Source organism: Pleurodeles waltl, chromosome 12, assembly GCF_031143425.1.
Source record: "Pleurodeles waltl isolate 20211129_DDA chromosome 12, aPleWal1.hap1.20221129, whole genome shotgun sequence".
Classification (NCBI taxonomy): domain Eukaryota; kingdom Metazoa; phylum Chordata; class Amphibia; order Caudata; family Salamandridae; genus Pleurodeles; species Pleurodeles waltl.
This window is the reverse complement of record NC_090451.1, coordinates 215,061,328-215,086,791: the sequence shown is the minus strand read 5'-3', so window position 1 is coordinate 215,086,791 and position 25,464 is coordinate 215,061,328. Positions and strand designations below refer to the sequence as shown.

The 25,464-nt window shown below is 41.3% G+C and overlaps 1 protein-coding gene across 1 annotated transcript in view; it reads left to right on the top strand.

Moving 5' to 3' along the window:
* Positions 1–25,464, top strand: part of FANCA (FA complementation group A) — a 701,003-nt gene that overhangs the window by 131,342 nt on the left and 544,197 nt on the right. Inside the window, exons 12-16 of the mRNA XM_069217268.1 lie at positions 1,017–1,093; positions 2,558–2,699; positions 10,226–10,359; positions 10,806–10,916; positions 12,099–12,194. Coding sequence (XP_069073369.1) covers positions 1,017–1,093; positions 2,558–2,699; positions 10,226–10,359; positions 10,806–10,916; positions 12,099–12,194 — 560 coding nt within the window. The remainder of the gene's footprint in view (positions 1–1,016; positions 1,094–2,557; positions 2,700–10,225; positions 10,360–10,805; positions 10,917–12,098; positions 12,195–25,464) is intronic.

Genomic DNA, 25,464 nt, shown 5'->3' with positions numbered 1-25,464 from the left:
GATTTCATTTAGATTTTTTTTTTTTTAAATAAAGAAAAAATAAATTCACTGAAAAAAACAAAGGTAAAAGTGACATTGTAGTTAGTTGAAAATGTCGGTCATGTCGCATTTTTAACACAAAAAGCCCTGACATTCTTCAATTATAGTTTACCGAGCTACATATAACTTGCTTCCCTGCCATCCCCTGTTAATGATGGTACCGAATTTCAGATATGGAATTAAGTACTAAATGGTGCAGAATCGTACAAGTCATAAATTACCATTTATACACGTAGGCTCCCTTAGCTGAACCAAGGTCCTCATGTGCCTATCCTTCGGCCTGTACTGAACATATTCTGGATTGCCAAACTCCTTTAGCAATTAACCAGGCACAAGTGGCCAAGCCCATGCTTCAGACAATCTTTGTCCTGTGACGTGAGGTAATGGTTGCGCAGTAATTGTCATGTGTGATGGTTGATAGTTTGTAATGGAGCAGCACCATTTGCACATTATCTGATGGAAGATGCTGGTGAATATGTGCAGCCACTGCACTGCACTTTGAGGACTGAAATCTCTCATAATATCTCTACTAAAATATGTCTCTGCAGTAACATACATTTCAGTTGAAACCTCTTCTCTTCCCATACCCTTATTGTGCTTTGCCTTTAGCTGTGTCACTATTAACACACTGGCTGGTTTTGATGGGAGTTTTCCTTTACAAGTTTAACTGATTCAGTCCACCTTTAACCATCCCAGCAGATGCACCTCCAGTCGGACTCCTTTCCAAGACTCCCTTTTCTCTTGTGGCTAGACTGGGGCATTGACTAAAATTCCACATCTCCCATTTTATATTGATTAGATTTTATGAGTTTGTAATAGTGTCTGTTAGGTCTCATTGGTCTTTTTGTCTTCACCAATGCCGGATATATATTCTGACAGGTATGTAAAGGAAATTGGGAGGATATTTGATCAGATTCTCACTTTAATATTTGTTTTTGCTAATTTATGGTACATTTGGTTTACTTTATGTTCTACAGTGTCTGATGCTGTCCGAATGCAGAGCGAATGGAGCTTTGCCAAGGCTTCCCCGCTTCTCATAGACCTTTATCGCAAGGTGAGTCCAGACAATACGTAGTGCCATTTGACCTATTGTTTCTTTTGCAGTCATTACGCTTTAGTGTGTGGGTGTCATTGCACAGGCCCTGAACGAAAGCTTTTGTAGGTAGTGAGATAAAGACAGACAAGGTCTTATATCGAGATCATGAATAAAGCTCTTAGAGGCTGCTAATCAAATTGATTACATGAGTGAGGTGCACTGTGCTAGCTGTAAGTAGTGTGAGATTCAGTTTCACAGGACACCCACAGAGTCAAACGAATATGTACTGGTAGCAGTAAAAGGCCTCCTTAATCATACTATGAGTGGAAAGTTAAACTTGATTTAGGAGTAGTCAGAGCTGAGTTAGATTTGTGTAATGCTCCGTGCCCCAGTGTGCAAGGTTGGACTGGCCATTCATCCCATCAGTCGTTTCCCTGTAGGCCTGGAGCCATTGAGAAGTGGGCTTTTGAGAGTACAGAGCTGCCCCTGGGAAGACTCTTCAGCTCCCCTTCTATTATTGTAGCACATATCGTGCAGAAGAGAGAGAGGGAGAAAAGGCTTGGGGCTGTTTTGATTTTTTTTTTAGCAAGGACTGATTTTGGCACCGATTCTGGCCCTGCCATTGTGGGGTGGCTGAATTACATATTCAAACAGGTAGCACGCTACACTGTAACACCATAGGAGAGTGCTTGTCTTGTTAGACAGGTTATAAGCCTGTGTGGGAAGCGTAATGGTGTCGTGTACGAGCGCTCAGAGAGGTACCCTGTCTTATGTTGGGGCAGTGCTTTGTGGTGTGATGGAGGGAGGAATGTGTGTGAATGATAGGCACGCACAGAACAATATGATGAGCTGGCAGCTATAATTTACCCTGCAGGTTACTTGTAGAGTTTGTATTTACCTTTCTGTTTCTTTTTCTCAATTGCCTGCCTGTGTTGTATACAGCAGAAGGGTCACCCAGTCTTTAGGATATGATGGTCTAGGAAGGAGGAGAGCCAGGTAGAGAGGAGACCTGCAGCACATCCTATGAGGGTGTGCCAGACCCAGGGTACATGCTTTCATATAATAGGTCTCTGCATGATAAATAATATGGAATTGTCATTATACTGCAGATATACAATGTGAGGAGACAGTATGGTCTGAACCACTTACTGCTGGGAGAGAATCAGCCTACTGTGTGCCACTTAACAATGGATTCAGACATTATTCAGACACTTTGAGGTGCATGAAGAGAGGAACTGTGTGCTATGTGAAAGTGTGCACTGTACAGGTGATCACTATCTATAATGTGCACTGTGAGAGGTAGCCAGATCTTTTCTTTGCACTAAAAAGCTGTTAAGACCTATTGTACACCCAGTTAGGTAAAGCCTCCTGCAGTTTTGGTGACCCTCTAGTTGCCAGAGTGAATCAGGACCTATTTTTCAATGGTTAAATTGACATTTTATATCACCGTTGGTGATTTTATTGCTTCTTCTTCGTCCACAGTTGTTTGTTATGTTCAGTGCAGAGAAGCTGATTGTTCACCTGCAGCAAGTTCTAGAGACCCATGAAGTGAACTGGCAACATGTGCTGACCTGCGTGTCCACACTTGTGATCTGCCTTGCTGAAGCTCAGTCTCTGGTTAAAGGTTTGTGCGCATTATGACATAGAGCCAAAGATTAAATGCACTTATTCTGCACTTAGCTTGCTAGCTCCTAACCTTTTCTTGTAAGTTGACACGTTTTTTCTAAAACTTTTTCTCCAGTGTGCAAGGGAACATGTCACCTCTGAAAACGACAAGCTTTAGACCTAATAGTGACTGTTACAAGCATCTTTGACATAATCCCATAAGCTATGTCTCTAGTGTTCGGGCCACAACTCCAAGTGGTGTGATGTGTGTGCCCTTATGCACCCAGAATTGATTTAGAATTGTAAAACCAAGCTGTAAATCACTGAACATTGCAGGAAGTAGCATTAGCTCGGTTCTCACCTGAAGTTGAGAGCACAGACCCCTTCTCGTTTTCTCGCACTGGACAGTGGCTTCTAGACAGAGGTGCTCTTTTGTCTGAGTCAGAGTGAACTGCACCTGGTCGCATTTATTCTGTATTAAGACATAACCTTGGTTTTGGTCTTGACAGACCAAAGCCATGACAGACTAAAGCCAACCTGCCTTTGGCAACAATGGAAATACTGAGGCTGAATTTCCCCCACAATATGATGATGGCAGTACAGCCACCCTTATCTTTGGTCATTAAAATGGTACTGGGAGTTCTGGTCTTACAATTGCTGTCTGTTGAGGTGGAAAACCATTGTCTTCACTGATGTCGCAGCTTGGCTAGACCTCGTCCGTACCCTTGCTGCCATTCAGAGAATCCCTGACTGGCGTACTCATGGGCATCTGGGCAAAATTGCTCCTGCCCACCTGTAAACAGAGTTGTAGTATGGTGCCACTGACCTGCCATGGGTGACCCTGCCTTTTTGACACAACACCCTACCCCAGAGAGCCTGGTTGTTCCGGCTTCCAACAGCACGATCAATCCAAACTCAGTTCCTACACCCACCCCAAATAGAGAGTTAGAGTGAATAAGGCATTTTGGAAAGTAGTGTTCTCTTCAGCCAGTCACGCCCTTTGGTCAGTAGTGCCAGCTGTTTGCTGGGTAAGTACTCCCATACATAATCAGACATGGTTGCAGAAATCTCTTAAACAGAACCCAAAAAAATCCACAGCAGCTTGGAGCAAGTTGAAGCAGGATGGCCAGGATGGGGCCAAATATGTAACTTGGTCATACCTGGACACAACCGATTGTTTTGGGAGGGCTGTCGGGACTACAGTGGTACTCCAGTGTCATGCATGGACAAGAACCACAGGCTTCTTGGGTGACGTTCAGGCATCACTTATGGATATGCCTTTTGGCAGGTCTTGTCTACTTGGTGATAAAGTTCACTGTCCTAAAGTGCTTTAAAGAAAGTAGATCCACCACCTAAGTCCTTTCTTGGCTGGAGTAGGGGATCCTGCAGACAGCCTGCCGGGGCAGCAAATCTTTCAATCCTCCCACCCTTTGTCAGCCTCCAAGCCACTTTAGTTTGCCCAAAGTCGCACACAACCACCTTGTGGGAGTCAGAACAGTAATTTTCTCCTCAGAGGGCAAGCCGTAACTTTTGACAGGAGGGTCTTACAAATAGTGCAATGGGGCTATGTTTTGCCATTCCTTTTCATCCCACCACTTAAACTGGGGTGGCTTTCAGAGGAGCACTCTTCCATTCTGATGCAGGAATTTCAAGCTCTTTTGGCAGAAGGAGCCAGAGAGAGACCCTGGCCCCAGAAATTGGAGTAGGATGTTACTCTTATTCCTTAGTACCAAAAAAGGGCAGAGGCCTTCACCCTATCTCTCACCTTTCAATTTCTTCCTGTCAAGGGGCACATTCAAGAGGCTCATGTGGGTCCTGGTTCGCTCTGCCTGGATCCAGGAGATTGGATGGTAGCGATGGATCTGCAGAATGCTTATTTCCATGTTCCCGTCCTGCACTTCCACAAGTGCTACTTGTGATTCACAAGCATTTTCAGTTTGTCATGCTCCCTACAGACTCACCAGTTTCCCTCTGGTGTTAATGACATTGTCTTATCGACATTCCCTCCCTCATCCTACTTCTAAATCAAATCCAATTGCTATTGAAGGACCACCAATTGCTGGGACACAATCCATGGCTTAGGGAGCCCTTGAAATCAAGAGACTCAATGCCAAAGTATTATATGCTCAGAGTACACTTCATTTTATTTATTTTAATATATGGAGTATTTTATTCCACCAGCAAAATGCCTTCAAGCCACTTCCCCTGTTTATGCTGTTTTGTTAGAGAGGAAACTCGTTGCCCTCAGGCTGGAAGGGGACTCCCACCAGCTGAGTCAGGGTGAGGTTCTGGCCCTCATTAGGAGGACAGTTGGTTTTAGATGTATAGTTGCCAAGTTTTTAATACGCCTAGGTGTGCCATTTCCATGTTTTGGTGTGCTGTGTGACTTTGTAATGCCTTATTTGGAACACTTTGAGTGACACTTTATCATGAGGAGAATAAAGCAGTTTAGTCCATGCAGTAAGATTATAATTCTGACTTACACACCTTTTCTTACCGTTCAAAGTGATTTTAGCTTAAAGGTTATTGACTGGCTATCAGTAACACAAGACAGGAGGCTGACTGGCAACTATGTCATGGGCTTACCACGTCACCTTCATAGGTCTTCCTCTTACTCTCCATCATACTTTTAAATATTGCAATCCATTCTGTTTGTTTTGATTTTGTAAAACGTAGAACCTGCAAACGGCAATTTATTATCAGCGATACAATTGTAATCTTGTACAAGATGTATTGGGTTACTTTGACAAGCCTTCCCTGAACAATGCTGCTTTCACCTTCTTGTGGCAGGTTGCCGTGTCTTGTACCTGGATGGACTTTAGCCATTTTAACCTTGACATAAAAAGAAAAGTTGTGCATATTAGTTCATGGGTATTATAACAACTTTGATTGACAGTAGCCACATGTTGGTGGTTAAAATTCTAAACACAGTGTTAATATCTGAGTGGGCAGACTCCGTTAATCCTACATGCAGATTATAGTAATGCTTTATGAAATGCTGCCAGTAATAAAGAGGGCTTCTTCACTCTTTCCATGATGAGTTCAACTCAAGCTAGCAAGAGGAGAGCACCAGAATGTTGGTTTTCATTTTTTTTCTTCATAATACCAGAATTCATTTACATCACCAATGTTTAAGGTCATCACCATTTTCAATCTTTAATTTGTTTTAACAAAGCTAGTCTCCTTGGCATCCCATTTCTATAGATGCATCCATTTGTCATCTTTCATTTTTCAGGAGTCATGGTATCAACTGCCATTAAATACATATCCGTGCTATGTTTTTACTGATGACTTTGTCATTAATTCAGAGTTTCTCTTAGTGAGTTGGCTACACAAGATATTTTTAGGAAAGCTTTAACCACTTTTGCTATTTATTCCGGTTTACTAAGCCAAGCATTTAAAATCTGCGAGCCTATTTTTAAATTAGTTAAGTTAGGGGATGGAATTTAAAAAACTACTCAAAATATCCATAATCTTTCTTCAGGTCAATAACTCATTCTGATTTGGCAGATGGAAATCAAGAATAACCGAGGAGAAAGACAAATCAGGTCTGTCAACTAATTAAGTCCTAGGTCTTGGATATAGATTTCCATTCTCCAAGAACTCTTGGCAGAGCCAGGTTTTCTACAAGACAAAAGTATGCACAACAACTGATATTTATTTAGATTAGTAACCTTCACAGGTCAGCAGTAATATTTCGACCCAAACTGTAAAAAAAAAACACTGTTAGACTTGTTAGCCATTGTTTTCTGTGCAGTCATTTCAAGTGCCAACTATATAATGGATCCTACCCTTTCTATAATCAACTCTTAAACCGACTGAGACAAGGTGTTCATGCTTATTTCTAGACCCCTGGATATCAATTCTTAACACCCAATCACACACATGTTATGGAGCATTTAAAGGGATGTTGCAGACTACTACTGGTTTAAAAAAAACATAATTGTCATATAAAAGCAATGTTGAATATGGGCTATAGTACATTCTACACAATAAGGATATTGAAAGTCTCCAAAGAGTTCCATGACGAGGTGTAGACCGAGGCGGTGGGCAAGATCCTTATTTATGTAGAGTAAGGTGAAATGTTACTCCTTATACAATGTTGGCCTTATCTCTTATGAAGTAGTCCAAATTTGATTCATTGTTGTTCATTATTGTAAGTCCTAGAATGCACTTTAATTTAAATAAAATCCCAAAGTAGGTCTGCCGTGTCTTTAGCAGATACTATCACCAATCTAGTCTGTCTTAACCACTAAATTAGTGACCAGTCTCTTTTTAAGTAAGTTTGGGGCTGAAATGCAGAAGCCTAACAAAATACACTTATGGCTTACTATTCTGTGTGACAGAACCCTCTTGTTGGTTGTGAAATAGTTAAGTTAGATCCTATATAAATTGTGACAAATCTAGGTTGATAGAGCGGAACATGTACTGGTGCCTGTTGCTATTGTGTTGGAAAGTGTAAATGCTTAAGTATTTAGGCGTATAGTTTTATAGAGCAGTCAAATATCTGAAATATAATGTTAGTTAGAAATATTGGACAGTTTTCCAGAATGCTGGATTAAGCTACGGTTTTTAGCAGTGGGTTGATATCACTGAGTGAAATTGTGATCCTATTAAGTACGTGATTACGAGTGTGAGCATTTCACTTGGTGTGATTAAGCCAAGGCTAGAATTCCACCATTCGCAAGTACAAGTATCTCTGGGCCTAGAATTATTGGATTAGCAAACTCTGGACCCAATAATTGTGGAACTGAATATACAGAACTTCACTTAACTTCTGAGGGCAACAGCACAGCCCAGCCCCACCTGACTTCTGCAACAGTATGGGGGAGCAGACCATGCACACACCAAGGCAGATAAAATCCTGTCCTGACACCTTACTAGCCTGCCTGCTGACGCTTGCTCAAAACAGAGGGAAAATAGCAGTTTTATTTCTGGTATGGGGATAACAGAGAAGGTATTTCTGGGCCCATGCAGTTGTTCTACATTCTTGGCACTAAACTAAAAAGCTTGTTTATGATGCCTTGATGCTGGCCAGAATCGGTGATTCTGACCCTCCAGTATGCCTGCTTCAAAAACCGGTGGCCCTCCTGTATCTCTGCCACAAAAAAAGGCACACTGACTTTTGGATTTGCTTCATGGTGGCCCGTTACATTTGGGATTGGACTTTTTAAGGAACTGCGCAAAATAATGTTCTGACTGGTCTAAAAGGAACAGTAAGGCCAAGTTAATACTACCCCATTGACCTGAAACTACTGCATGTGAAAGGAGGCCAAGGTCGCTCTAGAGTTAAATGTTATTATTTTGCATTTGTGCTTCAGTATATGTGTGAGTGGATTGGTGTGCACAAAGGAACAAGGAAAGTCTACTTACTACTAGAGTAGACCCTATTCTAATGGAGCTGTTTTTCTTTTGGAATTGGGTTTCTAACTGGCCGTAGTAGTGAATCCAGTTTGACTGGCCTGTAGAGAGGTTTGATTGAGAATTTAAATTGGAATTTTTATTTTACTGAGAACCCTTCTAAACAAAGCTTAGAACAATATAGGTGCGTCAGCATGGAAAGAGAAGGAAATCCATACACACCAGGGGGGAGAGCTGTTTATTAATGCAACTTTAAAAGTATTTCATGATAGGACTTTGATTTGGGAACTAGGGGCCTGACTTAGATCTTGGTGGAGGGGAATACTCTGTCACAAACGTAACAGATATTTAGTCCACAGTATAACGACCCCATCATATCCTATGAACTTTGTAAAATGGCATATGGGATATCTGTCACGTTTGTGACGTGTATTCCACCTGGGAAGATCTAAATCAGAGCCTAGGTCTTTTAGGCAACTGCACATAATAATGTGATAACTGGTCTTAAAGAACAGATGAACCGTAGTGCCAAGGTATTACCACCCACCTTAAAACTACTGCATGTATAGGGCAGCCAGGGTCCTCTGGAATAAGGCTCTATTATAATATGCCTCTGCTTCAATATATGTCCAAATGAATTAATGTTTCTTAACATTCAGTTTATTTCTTAGGATATAGCTCAATATATCAGATACCTGAGCAAACTTTCACTCTACAATGTATGTAGCCCTTAGGTATATATCAAATAGATGATCATTTTCCATAAGTCATTGACCAGTTCCTTATTGGCAGCATTGTTTATGGTGTGAATGGGTGGGTGGGGATGTGGTATGAGAGTTTCCTCTTGAGTAGGTTCATGGAATATGTGACAAAGTTTACGCTCTGTCTCTTGGAACTCCAGGTTGATGTTGATCCCTAGCAGGTAGGTATGTAGAGCGAATCTCACTGCAAGCAACCTTTTAAAAATGGGAAATTATTTTTTCCTGAAGGTTGTAAAAGATGCCACCTTGATTGAGTAACAGTTATGAAATGGTCAGGAAATATTCCCGAATTTTTGGAAAGGGGAATAAGTTACCCAAATGTGTAACAAGCATTGTGACAGTCAACCCTAAACTCTCGCCTCAGGTTTATATATCAGACTGGACTTCAACTAAGAAAGGGGAGGAACAGAAGCTTACATTTTAGACCAGGGGTCTCCAAACCTTTCAGTGTTGAGAGCTGCCTCTAATCAATGATAACCATCCCATAACACAGCCTAAAATGTGGATTAGATAATGGTACATAAAGGCCAAATAGGATAATCACTGCCGCTAGCATACCTAGTCCTGTTGCAGATACCATACAACATTAACGACACAAGAGCTGTATCCGGAACAGTATATGTATCCCCCAAGTACCTATTTTATCCCATTAATCTTGTTAATTAACCACTTCTGAGAGTTGAGTGCCTCACTGTGGTTTGAGGTCTCTCTATCATGCAATACATAGGATGGCCCGTATGTGCACGCACACACCATCCATTGAACGTAACAGAGTGCTTATTTAATGTTCTAGTTCCACGCTTGCCTTAATACTGCAGTACATTATGGTGCAGACCAAAGGAAATATAACTGTGCTTTTAGTTTTTTGATGCCCTTTCTCAAAAGTACCCAAACACACTACATGGACTGTTCCACATAGTGCCATGGTACTCTTGAGAAATGGTGTTTGGTTGGTTTTGTCTTGATTTACCAACACTTTGAGAACTTGTCCGGTCCTCACAGTGTGTGTGAAGTATATATATGTATATAATATATGAATCTTAATGAGAAGCCATTAATTATTTAGTGGTCTGAATATTTTGGTTGTGGTCAGGATACAGCATATGTGGTATTATGTAAAAGCTGAGTGTCAGTGCGTAAATAAGACCGAGCCAACCTTTTTAAGTTGAAATTATATTTCTTCACTATATTTATTTATGAGTAAAATAATAAACACATGGAAAAAGTATATATATGAGGCATAGTGTAAATATGTTCTATGCCTGCTGTTTCCTCTGATCGTATTTTCTTTGAGCCTTTGGTCAAATTTATTTTCACTCCAAATTTGAATCTGCTACTAGTTGCTTTGTAGTTGCATATAGTACATTCCTTCACTCACAAACTGAACCCCTTTTGTTTCCTTTCTTTGGATACACCTTACCAGACCTCCTGGCTCGCCTGCTCAACAAGGCGTTTGAGAGCTATGAGCTGGAGAGCATAATAACTGCATTCCTGATCGCTCGCCAGGCAGCGCTTGAGGGCCCTGCTGCTTTTCTGTCATACACGGAGTGGTTTAAGGTAAACTCAGTTTCCTAAAACCCCAACTGACGATATGGAGGCACCCTGGGAGGTGGGAGGGTGGTTAATGCCCCTATTTGAAAGGAGAATGATGTCCTGGGTTGCTCTGCCTCCTCTGGTATAAATGTGTTAATAGTCCTTTAGTTAGGACATTTAATTGAAGGGCATCGTATTAGAATTTTATTGGACTGTTTCTCCTTTTTTGTGAGTTATTTCTTAATACACTAATATCAGTCTTCTTATGGATAATTAAAATCTTTGGTGTAATTTAGGATGGTGTGAAAATGTCTTAGTGAGGAGTGGACCTGGAGCTTATTGGCCACATAATGAATATGTCAGGCCTGTAAACCCTGTTCGAGGTTAGAAATGAGTAAATGGAGGTTTCGTAAGGTTGCAGTTTACCTCCTAATGTAGTGCAACACTTGCATTGTTCATTTTCTTTTTAGGTTTCGTTTGGAGGCACTATAGGCTACCACAGCGGCAGTAAGAAATCTTTAGTTTTCCTCTTCAAGTTCCTTTCTGACTTGGTGCCCTTCGAAGCCCCCCAGTACCTGAAGGTGAGAGGATCTATTATCTTGATTCAAGATGGTGGGTCTAGTAGAAGTTAATGGGCCAAATTCAGAAAGCTCAGATTTATTTCCATATGTTTCTGCCTGTTTTGGATAAACTCCAGATTTTTTTGGAATTCACTAGGGAGTAGGATATGTATGAAATTTATATTTTGAGGTTCAAATGAATACTCCTGGATTACTTTTGTGAATTCTGTAACTTTATATTTTGTGCATTTACCTTTTGCAGATTCTGGCAGCAAACTTCTCAGCACATTCATGTTTATCATTCAGATGCCTTGACTGTGCACGGCGGCTAGCCTCCCAACACATTATGGTACCTGTAATGTGGGCTTTTCTTAGACTGTTAAAGGAAGGATGAAGGCCCCTGTGACACATTATCATTGTTAAAATCTCTGTTTTTTTAGCTACATTCCTCAGACCAATACTGCTGTGTGAAAACCGGCAATCTTTTTCGGATGGAATTCATGCTTTTTGTGATCATCAGAGAAGAGAATTCATATTTTTCCAGCAGAAAGGGTACTAGCATGTTAATCAGTTTAGTATTATTCAGGCTCACCAAGTACATATCATAGTGTGACTAACGTGGGAACGGTTTGTGAAAGAGTTTGTGAATGCCCGTAAATATGTGAGATTGTGAGTGGGAACAAACTCTCTGACGCATTCCTGCACTAGTGTACACATTCAATGCCTCCGGGTGAAGACTTACACTAACAGCAAATAGGTATATAACATCATTGGTTTGAGAATACAAACTGTAGGTTCACACTCAAAAATAGAAGTATGTCAACACTTAAGTTTGAACTTAGGTGTGCAAATGGCTTTGTGAATCAGGCCCACACTCTGCAAGCAATGCCACTGTCATCTTGAGCATGTTGTAGCTTTTCTGGCATTTCTAATCATCCACAAAACTGGTGGAAGTAGAATGTCTGCTCTAGAGGACAGTAATTAGTTAAGTGGCATAATGGTTTAATTTAGAGATCTTAGTGTGGCCTGGAGGACACAGCTTCAAGTTATCTCAAAGAGTTTCGAGGTGTCTTAAATAATTTCCATGAGTTGTTGAATCAAAAAATTACTACTAATTATGTTCAGTTTATCAATTGAATATTGTGTAAATATTTTCCCTCTAAGTTATTGTTAAATGACTCTGCATTTGATTCTTTACTTTAGGTCCATATAATTTACCCTCCCTTTGTGCCAACTAAATATCGGCCAGTGCTGTTGGAGTACATTTCTCTGGCCAAAACACGTTTGGCAGACCTCAAGGTTAGTTCTCATTGAGATTTCCATATAAATATTTTCCTTCTGTCCTGCATTTAACTACTTAATTAGAAATATTTTCAGATGTATCTCCATTTCTAAATATTTACAGGTACTAAAGTATTGACAAATATGTAAACCTACGTTTATTACATTCTTGATTGCCTGTGTGTGATCATTCCCTCTTTCCCAGTTTCTATCCCCCCTGTTTGAAAGCGTTTGTTGCCTTATTACCAGATATTATTCTCCCACTAATAGTGTGTTTTCTTCCCTACATAGTCCCATGTCTGAGGCTTCTGTCCACTGAGCCTTCTTTCCCTTGTTGCTGGTTTGTCTATTGCACTTTTCTGTTTCTTATTGATTCTTGCTCTTCGCGGCCCCTGTTTTGCTTTCACTAATGACCGAGCTGACAAAAATTTCTGGAATGCACTTCTTAGTTTAAAGAAGACATTTATTATTACTTCACCACAAGGTTCCTAAAAAATTGAATATTAGTAGGTTGAAGGCACACGTTTAAAAATAGTCACAGCAATGAAAAGGAAAATATATCAAAATGATTCTCAACTGCAATGTACACAGCAAATATATGTGATTATATTATAGCATAATTGCAAAGCAAAGAATAAAGTAAAAATTCATCACCGTAGGGCCTGCCAAGCTCTTTACCTTTCTCATGCCAGCAAGAAGACGACCCCTGTTCAACTGCGAGAATGAGATCCTCACCCTCAGGGCAAAATGTCAGGCATTTGACGTCCAATCCAGTCCGAGGTCTCGGAAATTCCCCTGCTACTGAGCAGGGCCACCTCTTTTATAGCTTAAACAATCATGGAAAGAGCCTTCTGAAAGGCCCTCCCCTCTCAGATGGAAATATTCAAACATGCTGGCTACTGTAGGTCAGATTTGGAAGAAAAACGTTGAAAATTGGCCAACCTTTCAAGGCCCCCCTTCCAAGACCGACCTGTTCCCTTCACTGGAGAAAATAAAAAATATGTGCTCTCTTATCAAGAACTGTTTGTGTCGGTGAGAGAAATACGAAGAAACAAGCTTAGTTTACCATGTGGAAAAACACAGCTCATCTGCAATGTCTCAACTGCAATGTCTAACGCCACGATAAAGCTAGTAGGCAGGTAAACTGAATACAAAATGTAATCTGCAACTGGTGAACACTGAACAACTAATATGCACAGTAGTGAAACACAGTCAGTGGTCAAACCTACCTATTTTCAATACAGCCCCTTAGTTTCCTTTGTCCCATAATGCTTTACCTTCTCTATCCATGTGTTCAGTGTCCTTTCTTAATGTCTCTACTGTCCTAGCTTTGCTTGACCATGGTCCTTTGAGGGTCTAATCATACAGCTAGAGCAGTATCACTATAGGAGCTCCGCCATGCTTTCCATTATTTTCTTTGGGTGAAAAAGAAACACACTTAAAACACAGCCAGCTTTGGTGTTCTTTGTTCTGTGCAGTTCTCTGCTTGGCAGCATGTTGTATCGCAGTTTGTCTCCAAATAAAAAAAAAATGCATTATTATATTCTGTATTGTAACATGTCAGTTTAGTGTTGTCTTTTAAGTACAGGACCTTAATAGATGTTGAGCCTGAATTTTGAGCAACGCTGTAGAGGCATGCATTAAAATAGATTTTCTTCATTGTACGGAAGCAATGGACTGCCCATGGGTGCTTGTTGCTGGCAGTGCACAACATATGTGGGTCTTTGGAATTCATGGGAACTTAATGAACATTTGCACAGGATCACACAGTTTAGCACACCACTTCTCAGAGCTTGCAAGCTTCTCTTCCAATCAATGGGTTTAGTATTCCATACCAAAAAAGTTGAACCCTCTCTGATTATAATCTGGGTCTCTGTAACACTTTTTAAAACAAAATCGTTGATGACGCTTTTCATGTAAAACACATCATTTATTAAAATAAATAACCTCATTTAATTACAGCTCCAGAGTCAAACCTACTTGCATGGCAATTTAACATCTACAGATTTGTTTTACGAACAGGTCATTTTTGATTCAGTTCATATCATTATCAAGAAGTGGTTCTTTTTCCTTTCAACAACTTGTAGACAATCCAAAATATATTTAACATTCACTGCCAACATAGGCCTCTGAGTCGGGACAGCTTGGAGCAGGCCCTGCTAAGCACATACTTAACTCATTGTTGGAAAATGTTCTTTCTTTTTGCATCCAAAGATATAGCACAACAACAAACATATGCCTAAAACAGGCCAGAACTATTGGTTTTGTGAGTGCTTGTAAGCAGTTTTATATAAATTAGTAACAACAACAATTTTGTTGTAAATTTTAGATTTGATCATTACAAATGATACATGCATCATCACTATGTGCGTCCTGGAGACAGGCAAAGGATAGATGAGCATGTAATCTGAACACTGTTATGGTCCGCTGGGTTACTGCTTTAAGCCTGAGCTCCAGAGCTGTCAGTCGTGCCCCATTATGAGCACCATCTCGCAACCAAAACTCACCCGACACTTAAATGTGACTCCACTCACTTTTATCATGCAGGCACAGGAAATCAAATCTTGATACCTCAGCCTTTCAGAGCAGAGACCTTCTGGCTTCGCCAATACTTATTAAAGTAAATTCCAATTCCAGTACAAAATTGCACTAAAGCAAAGTGTTTACAAATGTTCCCAAATTCAAAGTGCTTGCTTACATAAAACATGCAATGGATATAGCATAACACATTACTAAAACCATTGGCAAAGCCAGTAGATCCCAAACATGCGACCTATTAGCTTTGCCAATGCATGATCAATATGACATTGACTCCTCTAAATGCCTTCGTAATCCAAATAGAATGTCTTGGTCTTTCAGAAAAGACGGTCTGTGTTTGTTTCTCAAGCTCCTTTTACCAGAATTTTATGTATTCATTGGTCATAACTTGGAATTTAGGAGATGGCCGTATGTCATGTTCTTAGTGTATTTTTTTCAGATTGACCTTGGTTAGAAGATATAAAATTAGTGTCACAGGACTTAAAATGCACTTTTGGATTATACACTTAATTTGGGGAATATAGTTGTAAGCAACTTAATTCTTGGGAGTCATACATAGGCCCTCATTTTCCGCGGTCAGGTCACCACCAGTGTGGTGACCTTCCCGTGGCCCCTATTATGAGCTTCCCCCCACTGGACGAGCGGAAAACAGCCCACAACATTGACGCCAGTTCGTAATTGAGCCAGCAGCAATTTTGCAGTGCATAGGGTGCAAAGCACCAGTCGCACTTTTCAACAGTGAAAAGCGCAACGTGGCTGTCCATGGGGGCCCCTGCACTGTCCACGCCAAGTGCAAGGGCAGTGCAGGGGCTCCCGGCACCTTGTCTCCGCCAGCTTTTACATTGCGGTGCAACCGCCTTGTAAAAGCTGGCGGAGAGGGGACTTGTAATCCCCAGGGCAGTGCAGCTTGCAGCGCTGCCCTGGTGGATTAAGACCACAGGCACCACCAGGCTGTCGGCTGGGGAAAAAATGGCGGTGCCGGCGGTCCGACTGTAGCGCGTTTGCCACGTCATAATGTGGAGGCCAGAACACCTCATTGGCAGCAGTCCAACCGCCACCGCAAGTCTGGAGGTCCTATGACCGTCAGACTCGTAAGGAGGGCCATAGTGTGTGGGTCTCATCAATTTGAGTCTTCGAAATTTTAGGACACTCCATAAGACATCTTGTAGTAATGGGGAACTGTACGTCTCTGTTTAAATGCCTAATTACCTAGTTTTAATTAGTAGGTGCCAGACGTCGTATTTGTATACAGGGATCTATTTCATTGTTGAAATATATTTTTGCACGCTGTAGGTAATTTTGTCCATTGTAATTTCTTCTTGGTCCAGCCTTTGTCCTGTCTTCAAGAGGTCACAGATTTTGGCTCTGCCGTGTCCTTCTAGCAATGTTTTCTTATTACTAGAGCAGAGTATAGTATGATGAGAAAACTTTTATTGATACGTCACATGAACCTATGAAGTAGAGTGCTACGTTTAATTAAAAACGACAGTTGTCCAGACTTCTCTATCACATTTAGGCTACAATTTTGTGGTTGTAATATCGAAATGTGAAAATATTGGTTCTTTATCAACTGTTACTAACTCGATCACAAAGATAACTATGAATAGGGAGGTAAAGACTTACCATTCTTAACTCAACATCTACCTTGCTTGTGAATGTGGAAGTCAGTATTGTGGCGTTGCTGTTTTGCTGGCCGTTAATACAACTATGGTATTATGGTGTAATCACCCATATTTTAATCTTTGCTTCCAGTGAGCTAAGTTCATACTTGAGGATTGTCAACCAACCTATAGTTACTTATCTAACTTGGAATTCATTTTTGGAACTTTATTAAATTTATTAAAATATATTTAAAGATTTTCACAACTAAACAATCCAATACACAATGCTTTTGACATCAGTATCATTATCCGGTAAATATCAATACCTTTATCCTCCAGGTCAACCCTCCTTGAGTATTAAACTTTGTAGCTGTCACATATGTTCATTCTTACAATAAATAAATGTCTAGCACATTCTTCACATTGCACAACAACCCCGCAAAGAGTACATAGGGGGGAGTAACTCTTTGTTTTGATACTATGAAAGAAATATTTACTCCTTGGAGAACCAAGGACTGAACAACAGGGACTCTGCTTCTCCTTCCTAGTGCTTCAGATAATCCTGGGATCTGAAACATAATGGGGCCTAGTTTGAATCCTAAAATGGCAGCTTACGTCAGTTCTTTAAATATACTTTGGCACAGAAGTACTGACTGGTGTATAAAAAGGTGCAGCAAATCCTTCTTGTGTGTGTTTTAAAGTATAAGTGACTGGTCATTGTTCATCGAAATACAACACACAGTGCACCTTCAAATGTGTGCACTGTGAGAACTAGGTTATGATTTTAACCTCTAATATTGCAATGAGTATATTTTCTGAAAATTTACATTCTAACCCTCTTACACCATACAAGATGCTTCTAATTCCTTTATTCTCATTTTAGACCCCCATTTTGTTTTGTTTTTTACCTTTGTCAAACAGATGGATTAAGTTGAAATTATATTTGATACCTTATATGCATGATTTAGTGAGGTGCTCGCTACATATGATATTCTTTATTTGCTTAAATGCAGCATAGAGTATGGATCATGCTTGTCTGCATATAACCGATAATTGATCACGCAGGTCCAGTTTATTAAGTGGACCTGAATTTGCTATAAACAACACACCCATAACAGAGAGTAGTCACCTTGGAGTATTTACATTTCAGTATTCGTTAACCTTTTTTCAACTTGGTCACGATGCCTATTCCCTTTATCCCTTTCCCAAAATAGACAGACATAAATTTTCAAAATCAACAGAACAGTTATTTGACCCATCCTACAACCACATAATTTATTATAGTGATAGCATGGCCTAGGCTGTTGTCATCCACAGTAACTCAGTGAAGAATTGTTCTTTACCCCATAATCTCACCATCATCAAGCCTGATGCCATCAGTAATTGGTTACAGAGATGCCTGTATCCCGCAACAACTCTTCCTTCCTACCTTACTTCTTTGAGATGTCCCTTGAATAATAGTCTGCATGAGTCATTAGTCATATAATTCCATGTTACTTCAACTACATTAAAGAAAACCTTACTCCAGTATGAGGCAAATTATAGGCTTCAAACTTGATATGAAAGAAATCTCCCATGCCAGCATAGACCCTCCAGTATCTATCAAAATGATTCGCTGCAAATGCCTTCATTTTGACTTGTATTTACTCCCACCTAGTCTGAAATTCAAATTCACCTCCCTTCACTGGACACAGGCATTCCGTATGCCTCCTGACTTGTATTAACCAGTCCTTCCACCAGTTAAGGCCCTCACGGACCCGGATCCAGCTCCTTCAGGCTCCTGCTTCCTTTCCTGCTCCACATTCATGCCTGTGCCACAGCTTGCTCTATCTTTCAATTGTGCCATTCTTTCACTTTTGCCTTGTTTAGCCTTACTTGCTCACCCTCCTATTGCCTTTTTGCTCTTTTCTTGCACTCTTCCTCACCCTTCTATTGCCTTTTTCCTATTTTCTCCCACTCTTGCACCCTTCTGTTGCCTTTTTGCGTTTCTGCACACTTGTGCTTTCTCTCACCCTGCTGTTGTTTTGTCTGCATTCTTGTTCTTTTCTCGCTTTCTCACTCTGTTACCTTTTGTGTCTTTGTTCTTTTCTTGCACTTTCTCACTCTTCTGTTTCATTTTTGTGCCGGTCTCTCACCCTTTTCTGTGCCTATGTGCTCTTTGTCACTCTTCTGCTGCCTTGTCTGCTTCACCCGCTCTCCGTTTCACTGCCTCCCGCGCCTTCTCTCCCCACCCCCAGTCCTTATCCATTCCTCTTGCGCCACAACTTCTTCCTGTGCTCCTGACTAGCCTCTCCCAGCACTCCCCCAGCCCCCTGGGTCTACTTACTGGCAGCCACAGCATGGACCCGCAGCAGACATGAGTAGCTGGCCCACCAAAGGCAAGTCTGCCTGCGCCTGTTTATGCCTGGACCGTGCCCAGTACCACAATGCCTAGTCCTTCTGCCCCGTACACTACTCTGCAGAGCTTTGATCTCTGAACTTGTGGGACCCTTACATGCACTGCTGCTGCACCCAACTGTGACACACCGAAGGAGCATTTGCCTGCACCCACCGTCACTTCACCTGCAACTCATAACCCAATAACAAGGCACCTCCTGCACCCGTTTACAAACGCCCAACTCAGGAAGAACTATAAAGAATGCTCTTCAAAACCTGCTCTCACCAAACACGCCACAGAAATCTAGGACATCCTACATAACGCCGCAGGTCTTCTCCTCCTTATGAAACATGGCTAACTCCAGAGTCAACACCCAAAATCTCCACGGCTCTTCCAGCTGGATACAGAATCACATGTCAAGACTGCAAACACTGATCAGGAGGAGGAATCACAGTATTATTCAAGGCCTCTTTATATTGCACTACAGCCACAGAAGCTGCAACCGCCTAGGTGGAGCACCTACACTTCAAGCCATAGGCATCAGCAACATACACTCTAAGTGGAACCCTCGTATACCAACGACCGGGACCTAGACCTATCTTTGCCGACAACATCGCTGACTTCACGCTTCCTTCGACATTGACTCCAGCAATTACATCCTACTAGGAGACTTCAACTTCCACCTTGAAGACAAGAGCAACCCCAGCACTGATGGACTCCTCAACATTCTGGAGAACCTGGGACTGACTCAACACATCACTGGACCTACACACTCTTCCAGGCACACGGTTGACCCTGTCTTCACCACCTTCAACATCATCAAAATTACCCTAACCATGCCACCCACCTGGACTAACCACTCAATCATCCAATTCCAAACCAGCATCCCCTGCCTAACGAGATCAGCACCCACAAACACAGCCAAACTAAGTTGGAGCTGCATGCAAGTTTCCAACTGGGTGAGCACCCTGCTCCTGAATCAACCAGTGACCTGAAAAGTGACATCAAAGATATGGACGAGTGGATCACAAAATGTACTGACTCCCTGGCACCCGGTAAATACACCTCCGGAAAATAAATTTTCGAATCATCAAGGACTTCACTTTACTAACCGCCACCACCATCTGCATCACCCTCTTGCAAGAACTATGTGGCAGCCGTTCAGATTTCTACAGCAGTAACGCAAAGCCAGAAGCAACAACTTTGGCCCCAAACCAAACCCTTACACCATCACAGCCTACCCTCAAACACACACAGAATAACCCTGACTACCTGGGAACCACTCACCACAGAAGAAACAGCCAGCATCGTGACAACCATCCACTTCTGGGGGCCTACAGACGCCTGCCCTCATCAAATCTACAACAAGGGAGCTGACCCTATCAGCCAAGTACTACCCCACATCATGAATAGCGCAATCACTTCCGATATGTTCCCTGGATACCTGGCAACATGCGATGCTCATCTTGCTGCTAAAAACCCCTTCTGAAGACCCCACACAGCTAGCAAAGTACTGCCCAGTCTCCCTGCTACTCCACCCGACCAAGGTAGCAGGGATATCTCTCAACACTTCATTGCGCACCAGCCCCGAGGCACCACCTTATCAGGTTTTCTTCCTAACCATAACAGGAGACTGCCCTCATCACAGCAAACAACAACATCAGCTGGATCCTCGACAATGGAGACACAGTTACCCTTATACTACTTGACCTCTCTGCAGCTTTCAACATGGCTTCCGACTCCACATTGATCAGAAGACTACATGAAAAGCATACAAGGACCCTCTCTCAACTGGATTTATTCTTTCCTCCCAGGAAAAACAGAGTCAACCTGCCGTCCTAAATGTTGAGTGCCAAGAAACTCATATGTGGCGCTCCCAAGGATCTTCCCTCAGGCCAGCATTATTCAACATATACATGACTCTGCTAGCGGAACTCATCAGATCATCCAAAACAAAATACTCTCCTGTGCATATGATATCCAACTGATACTTTCCCTGTCAGACAAGACCCCCACTACAAAAAATGACTTTGCCACTCACATGACTGAGTTAACCACGTGGATGAAGACCTACTTTCTCAAACTAAACAGACAAAACTGAAGTGGTGATCTTTAGAAAGAAAGACTCTGCCTGGGACTCCACCTGGGGACCACCTAACTTCAGACCCTCACCCAGCCCCACCACAAAGGACTGTCTCAAGCACATTCCTCATCCTCAAAGCCACAGCCGGAGGGTGCACCTCATATCGCTCCCCCCTGAAGCATGGAACAACCTTGCTCACCACATCAGAGCCTCATCATCGCTTCTCGAGTTCCGCAAGTAGCTGAAGATCTGGCTCTTTGATTATCTTCACCTAGGAGACAGCAGCCTGCCCACCTATTTTTACCACATGACACACATGACCTAAAAAGAGATTTCTTCAGTATAGCTTCTGTCATAATTAAAATCCTTTCTGTAATGAGCTGCCAGGGTTCCTGAACTCTGAACACATGGTAGAAAATGTGACAGTTGGAAGGTTCAGCGGGAGATCAGCTGGAGTCAGGGCATTTTATTCGGATAGAGTTTGGATCATAAATAGATGATGATGAGTTACAAAGGATGCCTATTGGTTTACTATGGTATGTTATAGGTTGATATGTAGTGGTGTTGGAAAAGAACAGGGGGTTTACAGTATGACGATGGAGAATTGTTCTAGCATGTGACTCTATGAAAGATACCTATGCTAGAGAACCAAAGTTGCAGGTAAGCAACATAGAGCCACAAGTATCAAACGGTGTGAATCGCTAAATTCCACCGTTTGCGAATGCAAAAGTGCCTTTCCAAATGTATGAAATACATTGGCAGTTCAATTTTAGGGAATCCGTTTTTTGTGATTCCTTAAAATTGTGACTTCAAATAGGGAAACGCAGTTAGCGATTCCCTAAATTGGAAATAGCACATAGGAATTTCCTATCAGCGATTCCGTAAGCACATGTAAGAAGCATTACCTAAATACAAAATGGGCATTGGGTATTTAGGAAATGCTATTACCACCAACTCCAAGTTCATGGTAACGATGTGCAATTTAAAAAAATATATATTAAAAATGCATTTTTTAAGTGCCATTTAGCACACACATGCCCGTAGGGCATGTGTGCTTTTTATATGTGTACAAATTATTTTCAGGGTGCATCAAAAGGGACCTTGGGCCCTTGGCACCCTTGGTTTTGCCTTTCCCAATTTTGTGTATTCCTAATAGGAAATTGCAATTCGAGTGATGCAAAACCATTCGCACATATGGACCTTCAAGGCCCATAGGAACAAATGGAGCCACAATCTCAGATAGCCATTCCCTAATAGCAATTGTGATTTCATAGGAATCACTATTAGGGATTCGCTTTTTTGTTGCATACCAATTTGCATTCCCTGAATAGCGATTTCTTAAAATTAGCTATTTAGGGAATTCAAAGTGGGATTTTGATGCATCTGGCCCCTAGTTCTTTTGCTCCTATAGTATTGAAGGCTCCTTGTTTCATTGTATCTAAAGTCCTTCGTAAATGCTTCAAATTTATTTATTTATCTTCTATTAGTCTTCTCCATCCATTTTGAAAAGGAAATCCCATCTGTTGCCAGCATGAAAGATGGGTTTTTGTGTATGAACGGGAATAGCACTGAGTGTGGTCCAGTCTGTCCTTGTCAGCCCCAGATGCTAAAATTCTCTGTTGTAAGGGTTAATGATTAACAGTTTGGGATTCAGAGTTGTTTTAAAGCCAATGTATTGCCCACAAGGGCCGACCAGTTGCTGCTTGTTGTAGACATCACTTTTCTATTGCCTGCAGAATCCAGTCAACCAGTATTCTCATTTGAGAGGCTTTGTAGAAGTTTATGGATCTGGACACCCCTGCCCACCACTCTGTGGCATGAGTATCTTCCTGCTCACTCTCTTCCCTCCCAAATAAAGTAAAAAAAGCACTACTGTAATTTTCTCAGCTCTTGTTTTGGGAGCACTACTGCCCACTAGTGTCAGTGATGAAAGAGAAATGGGAGTGTTGCCATAGTCATAAGGGCAGTGAATACCTTTTCATGATGTATATTGCCCTGTCTACCTGCTTACAGCAGTCTCAGTAACCTTTATTGGTTTTGTGTAGTTAACTATGCTATTGGAATCAATAACTCTGTCTTTATATATACAGACGTGTAATGCAGGTTTTTCTGTGTGTGTTAAACACACAAGAGCTCTTTGCCCATATTTGATTTCGCATTGCTTGTTTTAACCTGGACACATCTTTAAAGAATTCTGTTTGTAAAAGGAGCGTTGGTCTAGACGTCAGTGGGTCTATTAGTATTAGCAGCATATTGTTAGCATACATATTATGTTTATTTGTTTCACCCCAATAACCTTGATCTCTTCAAGATCCCTTGTTTTCACAGTCAGTATTTTGAGTGTTAGCACAAACTATATTAAGGACAGTGGGCATCCCTGTTTTCTGGCCCTCTTCGGCTCATTCTTGTTCGATAGAGCCTCATTTTTCAAGACCCTCATTGTTGAATTAGTGTAATTTGCCCTGCCCCACCAATGCACACTTCCCATTAAACCACATTTTAATTGCACCCTTTGTAGGTACAACCAGTCAGTATATTGAAAACCTTATTCAGCATCCTCTAGATAAGTTAAGAAAAAACAGGTACTAGTCTAGTGGACAATTAATTTATTGAATGCATTTGAATTCAGTCAACCTATGTGAAGCACATTGTTACTGATTTTTCTCTCCAGCTTAAGTGTAACGACTATTGTGACTTCTACCTTTGTCTGTGTCGCCAGCACTGAAACAGTTCAGGCGATTCCCTCTCCTCTCCATACATGTAGGTTAGCTTCTATGTATCAGTCTTTTCAGCTGGCTCTCCAGGGACACTTCTTGATCATGACTCATGTTCCACTTATCTTCAATATCTTTGTTGTGCCTTTATTCCTGTCTTTACTGTTAGGCCAGTTTCAGTGTTGCTACTGCCATGGCCATCGTCATTCTGTGATTTCTTTTGTTTGTTTGTTTTGTTTTGTTTTTTTGCCATCCGGTGGCAGTTAGAGCTGATATGTCCACTTTCAGGATCCTCATTCTCTTCCATGCTGTAAAGATTTTGTACAGTTTCCCATACCACTGAAAATTAAGGACAATTGAATAAGTCCATCAAAGTCTGGTTTTGTGCTTTTTGATGCAATTCATTATTTCTTTTATGGCCTTCCACCTTACTTGCATTATCTGTGATAAGCTATGACAAAGTGTGATTTTTTTTTTTAACCTTATATATTCAAAGTTCTCTCGTTCCCAAAAATCTTTCCTTGTTAGAAAGAGTGCATTTCAACCAAAATGTCTCTTGGTTCATTTGCATCTATTATCCTTCTGCTAACACTGTACGTGCTGTATTTTCACAGTCGTCTCTACTTGCAGAATTGTTCTGAACAGGGATTACACACAGCTATCCAGATATTTGTCCTCTTCTTCTTTGATATTTTTGGTTTGCCATTTGTTCTCCTTGAACAGTTTTCATAATCTTATCATTTATCTTCTAGCACTTGTACTTTCTTTTCTAGCTTTTGAATACTTTACCCTGTGTTCTGTATTAGATTATCAATTTACTGTTTCGTTCACCAAGACTTTCATTTTAGGTCTTAACTTCTTATTAAGTTTTGTTCATTGCTTGACTTGGGCCATTCTCAACTTTCTCTATGGCCTTAGTAAGTTCTTTTTGAAGACCGCTAATGCATTCCATAAAGTTATTTGTTGGGAGTGGAGAGATGCTGCGGCTAATTTTCTGGTGGCCACTCCCTACCCCAAGGTGGTCTGCTCTTTCCTGCCTGTCTCACAGTATAAAGTGCTGATATCCTCCAAGGCTTAACTGGTTTTCCCATATTCTGGGAGAACCGTGCAGATCAAAGAGCCTCACAGCACAATGATATGCTCTACTACTATTTTAAGTACCTCTCTTCACTCTTGCACAGGTGTCTGTCTTTGTGTGTTGTTAATAACAGAGTTCTCAAGCTGAGTTGCCCATCCCGGTCCCCAAAAGTAGACATAGGCCACACACTTTTTTCTTGCGTATCACCAGTGTTCCTCTGCAACAATAGATTTAGCAGGTATTCCTGGTTAGGCAACCAAAACTTCTCTCCACCCCCACCAGTTTACACCTGCTCAAGTCCACGTTCTATCATCTGCCTACATATTCCTATATGTGCTTAGTATGTCGACTTGCTGCAGCTTGTTCAGTGACTAATGTGACATCCACAAGTGAACAGCTGATCGCAGTTCTTCCCGTAAGGTTGCTGCATTTTTTGATTGTCCTAGCACTCACAGAATATCTCTTTTAGACACCTTCTTTTGTCTGCTTCTTTCCTGGTTGGTCTCTTGCTCATTCATATTTTGTTGAATGTACACAAAGTTGGACGATTTCTGGTCTGGGTCATTTCTGTTCAAACCTTTTTGCTTGTGCACTGGGGGCTTATCTCAGGTGGAGCAGCCAGTTTATTGTTGTGTCTTGTCCTTTGCTTGCAGTGCTAGAAGCAAACTCTCACAATTATACCTCTCCTACATACAGCTGGACTTCTTTACTGATTACCCTTGTCCTCTGCCGAAACAGCGTATTATTTTTTCTCCTGAGGATCCCTTATTTAGCTGGTTCCATCTCTGGTCTGCAGTTACCAGTGTCTTTAAATGTCCTTGTCCATATATTTCCTGGGCTTTCCCATTTCTATATAAATGAGCTCCAATTAGTCTACTCGTTTTTTTCTTGTATGTA